At 41.9% G+C, this 16,079-nt stretch overlaps 1 protein-coding gene across 1 annotated transcript in view; it reads right to left on the bottom strand.

Annotated features, from left to right (window-relative positions):
* Window positions 1-16,079, bottom strand: part of tiam2a (TIAM Rac1 associated GEF 2a) — a 62,921-nt gene that overhangs the window by 31,139 nt on the left and 15,703 nt on the right. Inside the window, exons 2-8 of the mRNA XM_037695524.1 lie at window positions 11,636-11,709; window positions 9,467-10,648; window positions 6,523-6,955; window positions 6,215-6,387; window positions 5,855-6,079; window positions 3,070-3,255; window positions 2,640-2,783 (exon numbers count right to left, since the gene is read on the bottom strand). Coding sequence (XP_037551452.1) covers window positions 2,640-2,783; window positions 3,070-3,255; window positions 5,855-6,079; window positions 6,215-6,387; window positions 6,523-6,955; window positions 9,467-10,642 — 2,337 coding nt within the window. The 5' untranslated portion in view covers window positions 10,643-10,648; window positions 11,636-11,709. The remainder of the gene's footprint in view (window positions 1-2,639; window positions 2,784-3,069; window positions 3,256-5,854; window positions 6,080-6,214; window positions 6,388-6,522; window positions 6,956-9,466; window positions 10,649-11,635; window positions 11,710-16,079) is intronic.

Raw genomic sequence — 16,079 nt, 5'->3', positions numbered from 1 at the left:
TCACATCAACTTACAGGAGGTGTTCACCGTGGTGAACTTCTCCTGTTAGCGCTGCTGTTTATCTTGCAAACACCTGCAGATCAACATAAAAAGAAATCTTTGCTTTGATCCTGAGCAACTAATGCACTCAGATGCACGCGCAAACACACACACACACAACGTGTAAAAATATCTCCCCACTATTGACGCCATAAAACACAGCAGTGGTCAAAAAGTAACAGAAGACCCGATCTCCCTGTAGGTCCTTCACACTTTTAACTGACCACTGTGCCACAGGCGTTTGACAGAAGTGGGATTTTTTTAAATGAGATATGGAGTACCAAAATCCCTATAAACTGATTAAATTTGCAGAATCAGCTGACTCACCTCAGAGCTTTTGGGTGGCAGGGTGTACATCTGACCTCCAGCATCTCCCTCAAAGATCTGAAATCAAACGTCGGACCGTTAAAAGCGCAGACAGGGGGCAACGCACTGCCTGACTCACACACGTTGCTTCAGCAACACAATATTAGACACACACGTCGCTGGTAGTTATAGGTAATTAAAAACTACTCGTGGCGAGGGTAGAACTTTAATACAGCTTCCAAACAAGATGCGGAGCCTTTGAAGGTGCTGTGGTGAAAGTATGCTGCGTGCGTGTGAAGTGGGGGGCAGTGCACGGACACTTGAGATGAAAGGAGGTAACAGTTCGATTGCAGATGAGAGGAGAGAACAAGCGCTCTCCCCCTCTTCAACTACCCTTCACTGCTGAAAATTCTTGCTTCGAGCATGCAACCTACAGTTTTAAACCGATGCAAAGAAGTCTCAAAATTACTATAATAATAACCCAAGCACAAACTTCCTAGCCCCTGTTTTAGAAGCAGGAGTCCTGAACTGCAGGATACTCTCCTCTTCAGCACACGTTCATTTATAAACTGGCTATAAACAGTTTATATAATCTGTCTAATTTTAGATCGCTTTACCAACACTCCCTCAAATCCTCAGATCTTGGCCTATTCTCCACAGCTGACTGATGGCCAGCTTCATAGAGTAGCTATGATCAATGAGGGAACAGAAACAGAAAAGAAGGTGAAGGGTGGGAGGGGAGCATGATTTTGGGGCAAAGTTCTGGAGCGGAGCGTCGCAGTGGTAAATGAGATTTAGGCTCAGTCAACATAGATGAGACGGGAAGGAAACTGTGGGAGAGGAACTGCTGGGTAACACTGATGTTTATGCTCTAAGAAATGGTTTGAGAACAGGAGTTGGGATTGGATGTGGGGGGATGATGTGATGAATTGGGGAGGAAAAAAGATAAACTATTAAGGTTCAAGATGTTAAATATGCTGAAAAAGGCAGTAAAAGATAGTGTGCCTCAGTTGGGGCAAGTGAGATTAATGGAGGGCAAAAGTAAGGGGACAGGGAGAGGATATCTTGATAAAAGAGTCAGAAAATTTTGAATGCATGAAGGAGAGTGGGTCACGTGACAACCCTGCGGTCCAAATCCTTCTAAAGCAGAGACGTGTCTCTTCTCAGTGCCACATCAGTGAACAACCAATTTGATGACGATATCATTTAAAATGGCCACAGCTGAATTAAATTTCCCGTAGAGAGTAAACAAATCCAAACACTGCAATGATTATTCACTCTAAATAAAAACATAAACCTGGGGGGGTAAAAGGGCAGCTATTTAATATCGAGCATCTTTACACCAGCCATCTGTTTGTGTCTGTGGGACTGAGGAGAGAGGGGAGAGTGCCATTGGCCACACGTTGCTTTTAATTATTCATGTGCATGCCGCAGCGCCACCTCGGACTTCTGCACCACAAAACATCACCTCATTGGGCCGGGCCGGTAGGAGCTCAAACATAAATATCACACAACAGGTGGTGGGATAAATGAGAAAAGGAAACCAGGACAGGGAACTTTTTGTATGCAGACAGGAATCACAGCTACCAAATGAAGAATACGATTAACTTGTAGCTCAGACTTTGAGGCCAGAGTGCATTGAGTTGAGTTTTCTAGCTTATTAACTTAAGACCAGAGGTTCATGAAATACTTGAGCTTCCTGAGTACTCTCCATGGCCTTCAGGGCCTAGAGTGGTAGATTTATGTAACAATAGAAAAGGCGTCCTGCATGACTCTAATTACTAACCTGAGAGGATTTAGACTTCCTCATCTGCACCTGGGTAAAAAAATGCTCCCATGTGTTTACGCTGATGGGAGGTTTGCAGTCAAATTTGGAGGAAAGCAGGAGGGATGTGCTTTTAATTATTAAACCCCCTCCCTCTTGAGGGGAAAATGTGCTGAAAGAGCTGCAGATTTACGTGCAAGTAAGCAAAATGGCAGCATGGCTTCAGGCTGTTTCATTAACAAATAGGCACAAATTGCACTGAGGGGGTGAGCTGTATCTTTTGAGAGAGCTGTGCCCCCAAGAGATGCTCGTCAACATAGCCTGCACACGTTAATACATTGCTGCATGCTTTGCGTGTGGGATTGTGTATTGTTTTACTGCTGATGAACACAAGAAACGAGCAATAATTGTTGATTCAGACTGCCTGAAGTGGTTCATCACTCTGGATTACATTGCAGAAGACGATACTTATGGCCCAGGCCTCCCATGTAAAAGAGATCACTTGGATTTGACCGTGAGAACAGTATACCTGTGACGCAGAGGGTCTCTTGTCTCGGCCCCTCTTGGTAAGGTTGTCCAAGCCTTTAAGGGAGGAAAACAGGCCCCTCTTGCGCTGTTGGCAGTTCAGGGACATTGAGCGCCTCCTAGCTGTGGCCTCGTCTCTGGAGCAGATCTGAGCACAGTATCAAGACCGCAATCAGCACCAAATTCCAGCTAATCAAACGATCAACTACAGTTTATGTTCAACCTTAAACAAATGAAGAAATAGATTATAGGACATGCAAATAATTAGGATTTTCAAAGTTAATGTTGCACGGCAATCAGAACGAAAACTGAAAGGTCACATGCAAAAAGTGTCACTTCAAAGCATCTGCAAGGGTCAGTTCTAGTTTTCTGATGCTTTATTCTCAATCAGTTGTTCAGTCATTCATCTTGAGGTCTGTTACTGGTTTCCTTACCAGTGCGTGGAAAGAGGAGACAGAGAAAACCCCAAGGCGTCCCAGGGTGGTTTTGGTGGGTCGGCTGGCGATGGCCAGCAGGCTTTTGGGGTTTGGCAGCTCTCCACCCTGAAGGCTGGCGAGGTAGCAGCGCATCCTGAACAGGTCCATGTTGAACCTCTCCAAGTTCTGCTCCCATTGTTGAATCTGCAGGGGGACAGGGAATATTACTTTGATTTAAATTGGTTTTAATTTCATGGGGTTGATCTCTGAGGTAGGAATGCTTTAAGGGGTGGGGAGTCGAAGAAGGATCCTGGGTCAGGCAAATGCTTTCGCTCAAAGTGTAATTGCATGCAGATGTTGGTGGAGGGTAACGCTGTGACTTGGTGGAAGTTGAACGGTGACAAATGACTCCAGATCTAGCAGAGGGGTGTGCTTTTGTATGTGTAGTAATTCAGAAAGCATATTTTTGGTCTTGAGAGGAAAATCTACAGACCACCCGTCAAACTTCCACTCACACTTCCAGTTTACTGTAGCTCCCCTCTCTCCCCATTTGCCCTATGTAAGCTATAGGAAAGTGCCTATTTTGTTAGCTGGAGCCTGTTTTAACAAGAACACTCACATTAAACAACCCTCTATAACAAGTGACTTTAATAGGCCTTGTCTGGACTATGACTTCATTGACTATAATGCACCCTACTGCGTTGTCCCATCAGGTTTTGTTCACATTGACTGCATTCTTAGGGGTTAGGAAGAAACTGTGAAGAGGGCCAAAGGGTGGGATTTTATGAGCATCTTAAACAAACACGTCAGACAAAGGCCTCGCAGAGAAATTACTGTGGGACTAATGCACTCTGAGTAACGGTGTATGTTACTGAGCAGGTGGGTAAAGTTAAAGCTTTGAGTCATTCAGAGATTATAAACCTAGCCTTAAAGTCTGAAATGTGCTGTTTTGATAAAAAATATTTTGCACTTGGCTATTTATGATTAAACCTAACTGATGTGTTCAAAGTGTCTACTGCAAACGTCTCACTATTTAATAATACATTTAAAAAAGATCTGCACCGTAATTTATAGAACGTGGACGTTTTGTCAAAAAGTCCTGCCAAAATCTGATGTTAATTAAACTAAAAACAATAAAAATCTGTAACACAAAGAGCAACACAATCTACTGGCTACCCTACCCTACCTCATATAAATAATGTTACTAATTGAATTTTTATGTATGTGAATATATTTGTTCAGCGCCCTGAGATAACTTCTGTTGTGACTTGGCGCTATAATAAATAAACTGAAGTGAATGCTGTTTTTTAATTTCTCTTTTTTTCCTATGATATTTTTACATAATTTACAAAGATGCACTTTGTTTTGAATCCATTTAGTCAATTGAAGATGCTGACAAAAGAGAAGGGAAGTATGACAGACTACATTCTTAAAAAGCAAAGCTTTGGAAATTGACTGGCATATTTTGTATATATAAATCTGGATTCTAATGTTTGTGAACAGTCATATTATTGCATCATCATTTAGGAGTCTCCTGAAATAGTAACATGCATAAAATGTTATATCCTTCAGAAGAATATCAAACCAGCAGTAGTAAAATGCATGTTTGCGCCCACTTAGCTTCTGTTCACAACTTATTAACATCCAGAGGCATTAAACTAAGCAGAAGTATTATTTTCCACGTTTGCCCCTTGCTTGCAGTAAAACCCTTAATGCATGATAAGTCCTTCGCTGCAACCTGATCGCACTGTTTGCATGCGCGTGATACGAAGGCAAACTTCAAACGAGGTCTTACTGGCACTGATTTCAGTAGACATGGGTGGGGGTGGGGGGTGTAGACATCAAAGTAGTGCCCTGCTGGCGCTAGACAACCCCACAGAAACCTTAAATCTCTCATCAGCCTCGAGGCGCCTTTATCAGAGTCCTGTCCCATCCCACTTGTGACCCTATCATTCACTCCAACTCCATCACGTCTCTCTGAGGTGGCATGTTGGCTAATTGGAAGCAGACGTGAGCACAGTCTGTTAGTCAGGCAGCGACCTCTCCACTGGTCATTGCTGAATTTGTCTTAGCTTCGAAAAATGTGTTTCCATATGTTCCTTTCGACATTTGTTGGATTTTTACAGCAAACATAACAATTTCAGCCAAAACACAAGAGCTCTTTTTTTTGTTTTTAAGATCATCAGCAGTGAGTATCCTCATGATATGAAGTTCTTTAGGAAGTAAAGAGAACACATTTGACCACCTGAGTTGCAGGTACAAAAATCAAAACAAAAAAACAGCTGGATTTTCCCACATTCCACAACTAACCCTAATTTCTTGTAAAAGTATTAGTGTTCTTGTTAAATTTTTTCTGCCCCTCTAATCTGCTGCATGTAGCTGCTACAGCACACCGTTGAGTGCTTTGGATGCTCCCCTCCCCTCCTGCAGCCCCAGGCTGTGTCGAGGAGGAGGAATAGGATAATGCATGTTGTGAGCCCATTACCAGAAAACATCTGGAATCCCAATCTGATGCTCCGGGAACGAGCTGCTCCCCAGGGCCCCTCGCTATGCGCTCGGAAACTGATGCATTTGGGCCACTTCTCCCACCCACAGACAAAAATAAAGCACCAAATTGTCACCGCAGTCGCCAAATCAGGAGAATTAAGTAGAGCACACGACGTGGTAATTACACACATGATGTGGAACAATGGCACGCAGAAGGTTGTGTAAAATCAGCAAAATATTTCACCACTTTACACACGTGTATTAGGTCTCACAAATTATTAAATGATGCCAATCTAGTCAATTCAGGGATCATCACCTGGTTCTCAATAGCTTTGCGGTTTTTAGGGTTGCTGACCACAGTCAGCTGCAGCTCGGCCATCTTCTTCATCTTCCCGTCCATGTCTATCTTCTGCAGCAGGGTGCGGACCTGGCTCCGCAGCAGACGCACTGTGTCCTCCTTCCCCTGGCGCTTGGCGAGCAGTGAGGCGCTCGCAGAGTGAATGGCTGTCACCCAGTTCTCCAGATCTGTCTGGTTACTGGCCTTAAAGAGCAAAGATAAGTGGAGATTTGATGAAGCATTAAGAGCAATATTCTATTAATTCAGAAATTCAAAGCATCATAAACCTTTCAGACTTGCTGGTGAGTATCGCAGTGCCATTTAGAAAAAGATTGTTACCTGGAACAGATAGACATCTCCATATGAGTTGCTCAGGCAGAAGACGTTCTCCCTCTTTGGGTGTTCAGGTACAGCCTGGACGATGCTGTCCTCTGCCAAAAGAGCATAACGAGGCGACAGGTCCTGCTCCGCAAAGGCTTTCCCATATGTTTCATAGAACAGCAATGTACATCCTGAAAAAATGGACATGAAAACAGAGGCATGCACACAATTTTATGATCAGTAAAACCCTTTCATTGACTAATTCTGCTTGAAATTTAAGTAATCTTCTTAACTTCTTTGTGAAAACCACAAGAGAGTAAGTTTACCTTTCAGAGTCACCCAGTAGTGCTTCCACTTGCGGCGGGTCACCAGTTCCAGCTTCTTGTCCTTGTGCAGGGTGACAAGAGGTTTGAAGGAGAGCCAGCCTGCCCGTCTGACCACGCCCTGCTCCTTTTCAAACAAAATTTCCAGCTGCTCCAGGGAGCCCTCGGCCGACTCGCTGCTGCTCCCATCCTCCTCTATGTCCACATCTCTTCCATCTCCCTGTCCGGCTTCTGTCTCCAGTTCCCTCATGAAGTTCTCGTAGATGTTTTGGCGAAGAGCGTCGCTCGTTGTTTGGTGAATGGCTCCTGAAGACTGCGCCCTGGAGGCTCGAGGGTACCAGAGGAGGCTGGAGACCTGAGACGGAGAGCTGGTCTCTGCAGTCAGACCATCTATACCACTGTCGAATGCATCGCTCAGGTCCTTGGACCTGATCTCCTGAGGAGGTGAAAGACGTGTCAGAGGACATAGGAGTGAACTACGAAACAAGAATAAAAACAAGTTCACTGAATTTATTTGGCTTATTCATCCCATTTCCCTTCACGTGTACAGACTCCTTGTCATACCATCCATCCATCCATCCATTATCTTTACCCGCTTATTCCATTTTGGGTTCCTTGTCATACCATGGGAGACAATTCAAATATATTTCTTTCAATTAGCACAGAAACACTGAAAAACTTTCAACTCTAGTCAACTCAAACTTTCTTCGGTCACTAAATATTTCAGAAAGCTAAGAAAGTAGGACAAAACGTCTGTGAGGGCACCTGGTTGGTTGGAAACCTCTCAGCTCAGACAACTTCACGACATTTGACGTCTCTATGTAGCTTCCTGATTCCGCAAATGAACACTTGATGGAATTACACCCTTTCATCCTTAATGACAGCCTACCTACACTTGACTAGATTGCATCATCGATTCACCCCCACCCCCTGGCAGCAGAGCGAAGCACTCTCAACAAGCAGACACTCAGTTTATGCTGTCAGGATAGACATCTGCTTTACGTCACACTCAGCTTAGAGTCCTGATACGTTTTATGTTAATTTTTACTCCTTTTTTTTTTTTTAACAATTTAAGGGGATTTTTTTAAAATACTGTATGACAGCACTCATCTGATGTTGAACTTGCAAGGCATCAACATACATGGTGAACTCAGTATTCCCTTTTATTAACCATTATGTGCACCTGCTACCATGAAATACACAGTATTTATAGGAACATCTGAAAGAAAATTAACTGCTTTCATGATGGGTCTTTCCCAGGATGTTCCTAGTTTCCATTAGGTTAGCAAAGCCCAGATTTATTGCTCTTCCCCTCCACCTACAGCTGGTTATCATTACAAGGAGCTTCTTAGTCTTTGGCATCAGGGTCATGGTATGACCTTTTCAATCTACAGGTTCAGGTAGAGAGAAACCAATTGCAGGGCGTGCTTCTGATTTTAGCAGGACTGCTGAAAAAACTCACCGACAAAATGTAAGGTACATATAAAGGCTGATTCTTTTTTTTAAAACTTGCGTGAATTTTCCCACACCGAATAATGTTAAGCATTTAACCCTGCCTGTAATAAAGTGGATCAACTACGGCTTTATCCTTTTGTTTTTCTTGAAGATTTCTGCAGACAGGTTCTAGCATGTGCCACAATAACCAGTTAATAATCACCAGCACATGACCAGTAGGATATTTAGGAGAACGAACGAATGAATACTGCTAGACTGACATGCATATTTGTCAATGTAGAGTTGGGAATCTGTGACATTCCAAAGCATCTTGCACATTTTATTTAGGATTATCTGTTTGAGCACAAAAAGTAGCTCACAAATTCTTAAATCTGCACAAAAGAAAATGCCTTTTGAATACTGTAATTGTTCTATTCTTTTGGTTGTTTTGCTGCAACAGCCAACTGACTGAGCACAAATCCCTATTAGAGGATTTACTCTCTGAGGAACGTGAGAGGAACCTAGAAAATCTGCGAACAACCAAAGTTCCTTCATTAACATTAGAGGAGGGGTTGGGTTAAATCTTCTGTTTGGATTTTGTTTCACTCTGCAGAGCCTTTCAAGCTTACAGCTATTCTCTTGGCAAAACCCAAAGAGCGTTCCTAAAAGTTTTACAAGGCAAAGCTAAGAGAATTAATACAGAAACAAACGCTTACAAGCTTCAAAAACAAAGAGGGACAAGTACAAGTTCGGTTTAAACAAATGCGTTCCGTTAAATTATGGCCTGAAAGACTGTAGACTGGACTACAAAAATCACAAGACGCGTAAAAAAGCAGACAAGCTGTAGTTAATTCTAATTTATCTTCTGATTTGTGCAGTTCAAGTATCACTTTACTCCTGGGAAATCACGCTACTACATTTATTTTACTTCTCTCTGATGTCAACGTGCTCAAATATTTAAAAACCTGTGTAAACAATCAATGCAATAATAACCACAGATCAACCAACCGCAAAAAGTAGTAGTTTAACATGAAGTCATATTCTGAACATAATAACATTTTACATGTATGCACCCAGGAATAATGGCACGTGAAAATCAGCCCCTTACTCCTCTTCCTGGGAGGATCAGTTATGATTTGTACAAAAAGTATCTTGCATCCTAGGTCTTGTGAAAATAAAAACCAAAGCCTTGCAAATTTAATTTCTTGTCACCCCACTGTGCCCTTTTCTCAAGACAGCTGGTGTTGTGATGCTAAAGAACCTGAAGACAGCAGTTGGTTCCTGGTCATGCCAGGACAACCACTGTGGCTCAAAAACAGATGAACCTGGTCAGTAGGAAACTGTTTGTGTTGTGTTGTTGGCCAAAAAGCTACAGAAGCTATAACAGAAGACAGGGAATGAGCTACAGGGTGACTCTGAACTAAACAACTTCAAATGAGAAGCACCTATCGGACCTATAAGTCTACATATTGTACAAAAACATCATGAGCAAACCCATGTTGGCCAAACTCACCTGAGACTTCTTTTTCTTGTGGGTGAGGCTGCCTGTCCAGTCACTGAAGCGTCTAATACGGTTTTTAATGGAGTCCTTCTTTTGAAAGACAAATTCATGCCCCATCTTCTCCTGGTGCCCTGCCTGTTCTCGGTACTGCTTCATGTCCTCACTTATAGTGTGAGCTTTGGGCCTGCGACAAGGTAGTGTGTATGATGAGTAATGGCAAGACTCTAGGCATTCCTCCTCCAAAGGAATGTCCAACGCAGATGCAATGGAGGCTCGGTGTGCTCTTTGACCTGATGGAGGCAGCTGTAAATGGGTAGACAAGTTGCTGGCTGTTGGGAAAGTAGCAGCCAACGTGGAGTCCCTGTAAAGATTGTTAATAGAGCCAGAGGTGGGCTGTTCTGTAAATGAGTCAAGCTGGTGGATGGGGGAGTTTACCAAAGTCCTACTAGCGGAGCAAGACTGGTCCTGCTCACAGAGTTCTGTACTGGGACCCCAGGGAGAGTCATACCAGGAGCTTTCAGAGCTCAGTGAGCTTCCTTTACTAGTTCTAGCCCTGGAGGAGGTAGAGGCTGGTGGTGGACCACCATGGTGGACATCCTGTCTGCTACCACTGGAACCAGGCAGGCTGTGAGTGGAAACAGACTCCAGGTTGGGGGAAAACTTAAGAAGCTGAACAGGGCCAGAGGCTTCACCCAGGAGGAGTGCGTTACCTGAGGTGTTGGTGAACTCCACCCTGAGAGTACCATCCTTCTTGATGACCACCCTTGGACTGCTCTGTTCTTCTAAAACCTTGTGCTCGTTACTGTGTCCATTCAGAGCATGCCCATTGAGCCCAGTCCCATATGGATTCTCATCATAGTCATCTAATGTATGACGTCTTCGTATCCCACACCCAGAGGACTGATGCCAGCGATGCTCACTCCTGCTGACCTTTGCTCCCTTGGAAACATAGTCACAGCATTGGGTAGAGCTGGACTGGTGGCTTTTAGGAGGTGACAAACAGCCATGGCTAACACACCTAGCCTTGTATCCTGAGCCAAATGCGGCATTTTTCCACCACATATGTGGTGACAGAACGTCATCTTTGGTTGAGTGGAGCTTCAGAGAATATGGCTTCTGTTTCTTAGAAAAAATAAAACTTGTGCCTTTCGAACCATCAATGCTGTACTGGCTCTCTGAATTCCCCATCCCGGACTGGAAAAACAGAAAAGGTAAATAAAATCATAATGTTGCCTTCACCAAATATTCGGGAAACTTGTAAGAATCAAACAAGACAGTGTAATATACAGTAATTAGTGCAAGCTCTAAACCAAGCATTATTCCTTTATACTTTACTTCCAAGGCAAGGGGACAGACTTTTAAAAACGTTTTAAAGTGGTATTGTTTATTAATTTTCCTTTAGACGTTCTCTAATTTTCTGTCCAGTCTTTGTAGCTGACAAAGACAGCAAAATGGGCTTAAAAATGAGGAAAGTGGAAAATAAAAAAGTCATGTCTGGCCAAACAAGGTATCTACAGCAAATGGAAAGTAGCTGACAGCAATATATTTCCAATTTATATATTACTCCAAATAAAGAAATGGTACATCATACCATACAGATACAGCCATAGATTATCTTTAAATCTGCAAAAACAGTTGTCAAATCAAAACAGCTACATGTTTAATATTTTCCATATGTCTTTCACAGACACTATGCAATTCTGTAACATCTGGTGTTTAATGGGTAAGGTCTACTCTATATCATTTTACTCTTGTTTCTATTCTGTCCAGAGAATAAAGTTGAGTGACATACACAGGCTTTAGGCTGTCATGGTTGTTATGTACAACAGCGTTCAAGAAAGTGAAACATCTCTTCCAAACTGTCTAAAAATATTGTTTCGTTGAAGAAAAAGAGCCATGACCAGACACACATTTCATCTCCAAGGTGTACTACATGAACTGCAGGGGATTGATGCTGGAAAGAAACAGTTTGTATCTGCTGGGGTTTGTGATGCGATTATATAACAGCCAGGTACAGATCAACACTAATCCTTTAAATTAGCTCACCTAGCAGAGTAAAAAGAACTGTTCAAACCCCTGAAATTTAAATAACACTAACTGATATTTTCTCGCCATGATGAAAACAAAGAAGAAGGTATATATTGATAATCTGGATATGACAAAAACAGTTGTTAAACTTACCTCTCCAAATGTCTTGTTTCACTCTAGATGCCTCATTTCTCAAAATAAACTTCTTCCTTCATCGTCCGGCTCACCTGAAACATAAATAATGTTGCCTTAGTCTCTTTCCACTGTGTTATAAGAGCCCATGCTTGATAAAAGGTGTGCAACTTTAAGAGCAGACATAATCCTCAGCTCATTGCCAAGAACAGTATAAGGCACAAGGTGTTTGTGTCAGATTAGCAACTTAAAGCAACAGTTAAACTCAAAGGTTATAAAATTATATTGGAAACAACAGATTTGCACATTAAGTTTTATAAAAGATGTATAGTTCTTTCTGCACGGGGAAGTCACCTTGGCTAAACCCTGAGCGGTGATGGCAGTACGGTAAGAGTGGTAGCACTTTGTACAGCATGGCTAAGTTCAACATTCACTCCACCTCAAAATCCAACTTTCAGCTCTCCAAACCAAACAAATGTTTCATTTTTCCACCTCCCACATTAAATGACGTCGCCTTTCATGGAGCTGGAGAAAGTTTTTCAAAGTCGACTACAGTTAAACTGTCTGTTTATTTTTAAACCTTGGAATTCTCGCCCGTTCCCGTTTTTTTTCCATCCCCTTCCACTCATCACTGCCAAATTTGTCTGAGGGTGCGATCCAGGTCAAGGAGGACGCAGTGATATTTGCAGATACACTAAGGGTCTGGTGGTATCTCGTGTGTAATGTAATCTACCTGCACACATGTTGCTGAAACTCAAAGGCTTTCCAGCAGTGCTAACTCCACTAAGCTGTGCAGCACACATACAGCATGTGTAAGGTTACAGTGTATATCTCGCTGCCAACAGTCCTGACCTTCTGGATTAGATGATCTGCAGCATTACAGTAACGGTTTAACTGGGTTTGTTTGGATAAACCTAGAATGTTAGGTGGGATTGAAACAGTATGGAAGACTAAATGGGCCAATGCCTATTAGTGTGAAACTGACATAAATGGCAGGTGATACGCATTCCTTCAAGAAATGCCTTTAATTAAAATAAAAATAATCTTCAAGGGTTGCCAAGGTCTAACAACAAGACAAAGAACAAGTTGTAAAAATTAGACAAATTGACCACAAAAAAAAAAAAAAAAAATGTAAGGAGATTTTCTTTTCCTTCTGCCTGCAATAGTTTTAAATAAGTGTAAAAAAAAAGTAGTGCAGGGTAATTTAGTGGGAACTCAGTTGTAGACCTGCAGGTCTGGTCATAAACTTAAACCATTACCCTGTGTAGATCAGGGGATTAACTACATACAAGTTTCATTGGTCATTTGTCAAACTTCACACCAGAAGTGATATTGAAGCAACCTATAATCCTGAACCCATGAATTAAGGCAGCTTTCCTGCAAGAGAACACCGATAATTTTCATCTTTGCCATGATAGTTGTATTGAAGCCAGGATGCCATGGAACCAAAAACAAAACTCAAGTATTGTACCGGTAGTTGCATAGTGATCAACTTGAGTGGTCCAACCACAACTTAACACATACCATTTCCTACTTTTTACCCTAAAGCAAACATGGAATATTTTCTTATTCAATTCCTCTTACCCAATAATGCAACCACTTTGCAATACATCAAATAAGGCAGAGGAATATCTTTTCACTACCAAAGGCAAGTAGGTCAAGGCAAAATGTTTCAAAGCACCTCCACATGAATGAAGATGACTTTACAATTCTTTTATGAATGAAGACTGAGAAAGCAGCTGTCGACAACACCAAATGTCAACATAGAGCTGCTTGTCGAACTTGTCACGGTGACTGCTTTCTTTTAACACCACTACTGATGCTTTTCTTGCTAGGTTTATTCAGGCTAAGCGCTGCAGAGTATGAAAAGACTCAAAGGCGTGCCAACGCACAGACCCAAAGATGCACACATTCGCCTTCTGCTGCGAGTTGAACTGGTGTATTATGCAGCTTGTCTTCTTTTTTTGAGAGAACAAGACAAGTCTTCCTTTTAGCAGCAAACCACTGTGCCCAGTCTTGAACTCTCCCTCCCTCTTTACCACCAGGCCTCTGTTCTTGTCAAAAAGGCTCCCTATAGGCCATCTGCTCCAAGGCCAAGGGACCACTGCCACCCTAGTGCTCCTCAGCACACCCCATGACCTGGCATTCTTCTCCCTCTGCCCTTGGGTGCCTCCTACGTAAGCTCCATGTTTAGTCTCACTCTTGTCTCCGGACTGGGAAACCAGCACAGACAGGGCCGCACCTTGGTATGGTATAAACACAGACGCTGCGTAGAGTATTAAGGATGTAACTGTCGTTTTCATTTGTGACGACCACCGTGTATTTGTTGAAGAGGAAACTATTTCACAAACCAACCTGAGCATGAAGAGTGTGACCTTCACATCTTTGTTCTGTCTGCCGCAATCATCAAGCTCAGATTAAACTACTGACCCAGCAGCATGAAACTGGAAAATTCTCCAGAGAAATAACCTTCATGGTTTTACCTGGATGCTGTCGGTGCTTTTTTAAAACTTATTCTGCCTCAGAGCTTTACAGAAATCACTGGTGGATTGCTTTTAGTAGCTTTTGAGGAAATAAGTGTCCTTTTGAAGGGATCGTTCAAATGTTTTCAAGTTGGGTTCTGAAAGGTCATGAATAAAGATTGAAACTCTGAATACTCAACAACAAAAAATGTTACTGTCACAAACAAACTTTTAAAATAAATTAAAAAAAAAAAACACTAGCACCTGATATAAAAATGCCAAATTGTTTCCCAACAATGCTTGTCCAGTCTGGGTGCTTTTTCCCCAATTAACAAGGTGAAAAAAAAAAGCTACTACAACTAGCTTCTGTAGCCCAGAATTTATATTTTAAGTGATAATACTCTTCTATATATTAGCATATTAATGAAAAATACATTTAGCCAAAAATAAATAAATAAAATTAGGGGAGTGGTGGCGCAGAGGTTAGAGAGGTGGGCTTGTGATCCGAAGATCGCCAGTTCACACCCCGGCCCCGACAACATCAAAAATTGTGGGTGGGGTAGGTGAAATACCCACACTTGCCTCCACCCTCATTCGCCCCACTCTGGGCCCATGAGCAAGGCCCTTAACCCCACCATGTGCTCCCTAAAAAAAAAAAAAAAAAAAAAAAAAAAAACAGGTCTCTCTTGAAAATGAGTTCTCGTGGCTCAATGAGACTAACCTGGATAAATAAAGGCTAAATGAAAAAAAAAATAAATAAACTACCTCTGTGCTATATACCCACAATCGGCTGCCTTGAAAAGCTTGGCATCGGAAATAGAAAAACTTATATTAGTAGACAACCTCTAGCAGAAATATTGTGATATTCCTGCAGAAAGTACCCTAGGTAGCGTCAAAAACACCATAGCTAACTGTGCGTCTTTGTACACGTAAATAACCACTGAATTCTATGTAAAGAACTGTGTAATGTAAAGCTGACAGAAAGGTTTATAAAATAGCGTTCCCCCACTCATCAATCCAGTCAGAACATTTTTCTTCTCAGATCTGAGGCTGTTCAAAGAGTTATCTACAACAGGTAAGATGTTAATTGCTTAGACCTGAATTATCACTTTAATTTAAGTAGCAATGCGCCCAAGTTGAATTGGTTTATAGAAAAAAAAACTGAAAAATGTACATGCAAACGATAAATGGTTTAAAATTACCTAATCAAATAAAAGACATCAGCAAAATCCAACGTTTTTTGAATACCTATAATTAAAGCTAAACGCTATGAGGTCATTAGTTGTTAAAAGTGAATCAGGTTGCCTTCCTGCTTTCAAATCAAAACCCATGATACTCTTATCATTTTCTACTTGTTCTGCAACAACAGAGCTTCAGATCTCTTGCACCTTTGAATCAAAGTTGTGCAAAACAACCAACGAGTTCCTCTGGTGCACAAAACAAAAACAACTGGACCTGAAATGATGTTACTGAAGCCAAAAGGCAGCCCGTCTCCTGCTACAATTATGTCATATGGATGGGATTTAAAGTATCCCACAGTAGTTTGCTTATGAGCACAAAACTATGAATCACTCACTGAGAGCTCATATTACCATGTGGTGGATCCAGCCAAAGCCACCAAACATCCATCAAAGTGCTTGTTAAGTGTCTTTTGGATTCTCTCGTTTTACATTCTGAAGCTCCGTGCCTGGCTCCAGACCAAAAACATGACACGGCAGCTCTCAGAAAGATTTATACACGTCTACCACCGCCACTCCAGAGCCATGCCAAGAAAATGAAAATGTTTCTAAACACTTTCGAATAAAACACCACTCCACCCCCAAACCATGCAGACATCCAGCAACTACTGATACAAAGTGTAGACAAAGTTTGTCAAACTCAATTATTCTGTGTTGAATGTGAGTCTGGCCCAAAAAATATACATATACATGCTGATAACCTTGGAGCATATTAGCAAAAGGGAGGAAATTTAAGAACTAAAAGGTCATTTTACTTGCGAAGCT

Source organism: Nematolebias whitei, chromosome 21 (assembly GCF_014905685.2).
Source record: "Nematolebias whitei isolate Nwh7 chromosome 21, NemWhi1, whole genome shotgun sequence".
NCBI classification, from domain to species: Eukaryota; Metazoa; Chordata; class Actinopteri; order Cyprinodontiformes; family Rivulidae; genus Nematolebias; species Nematolebias whitei.
This window is presented reverse-complemented; position numbering and strand designations above follow the sequence as displayed.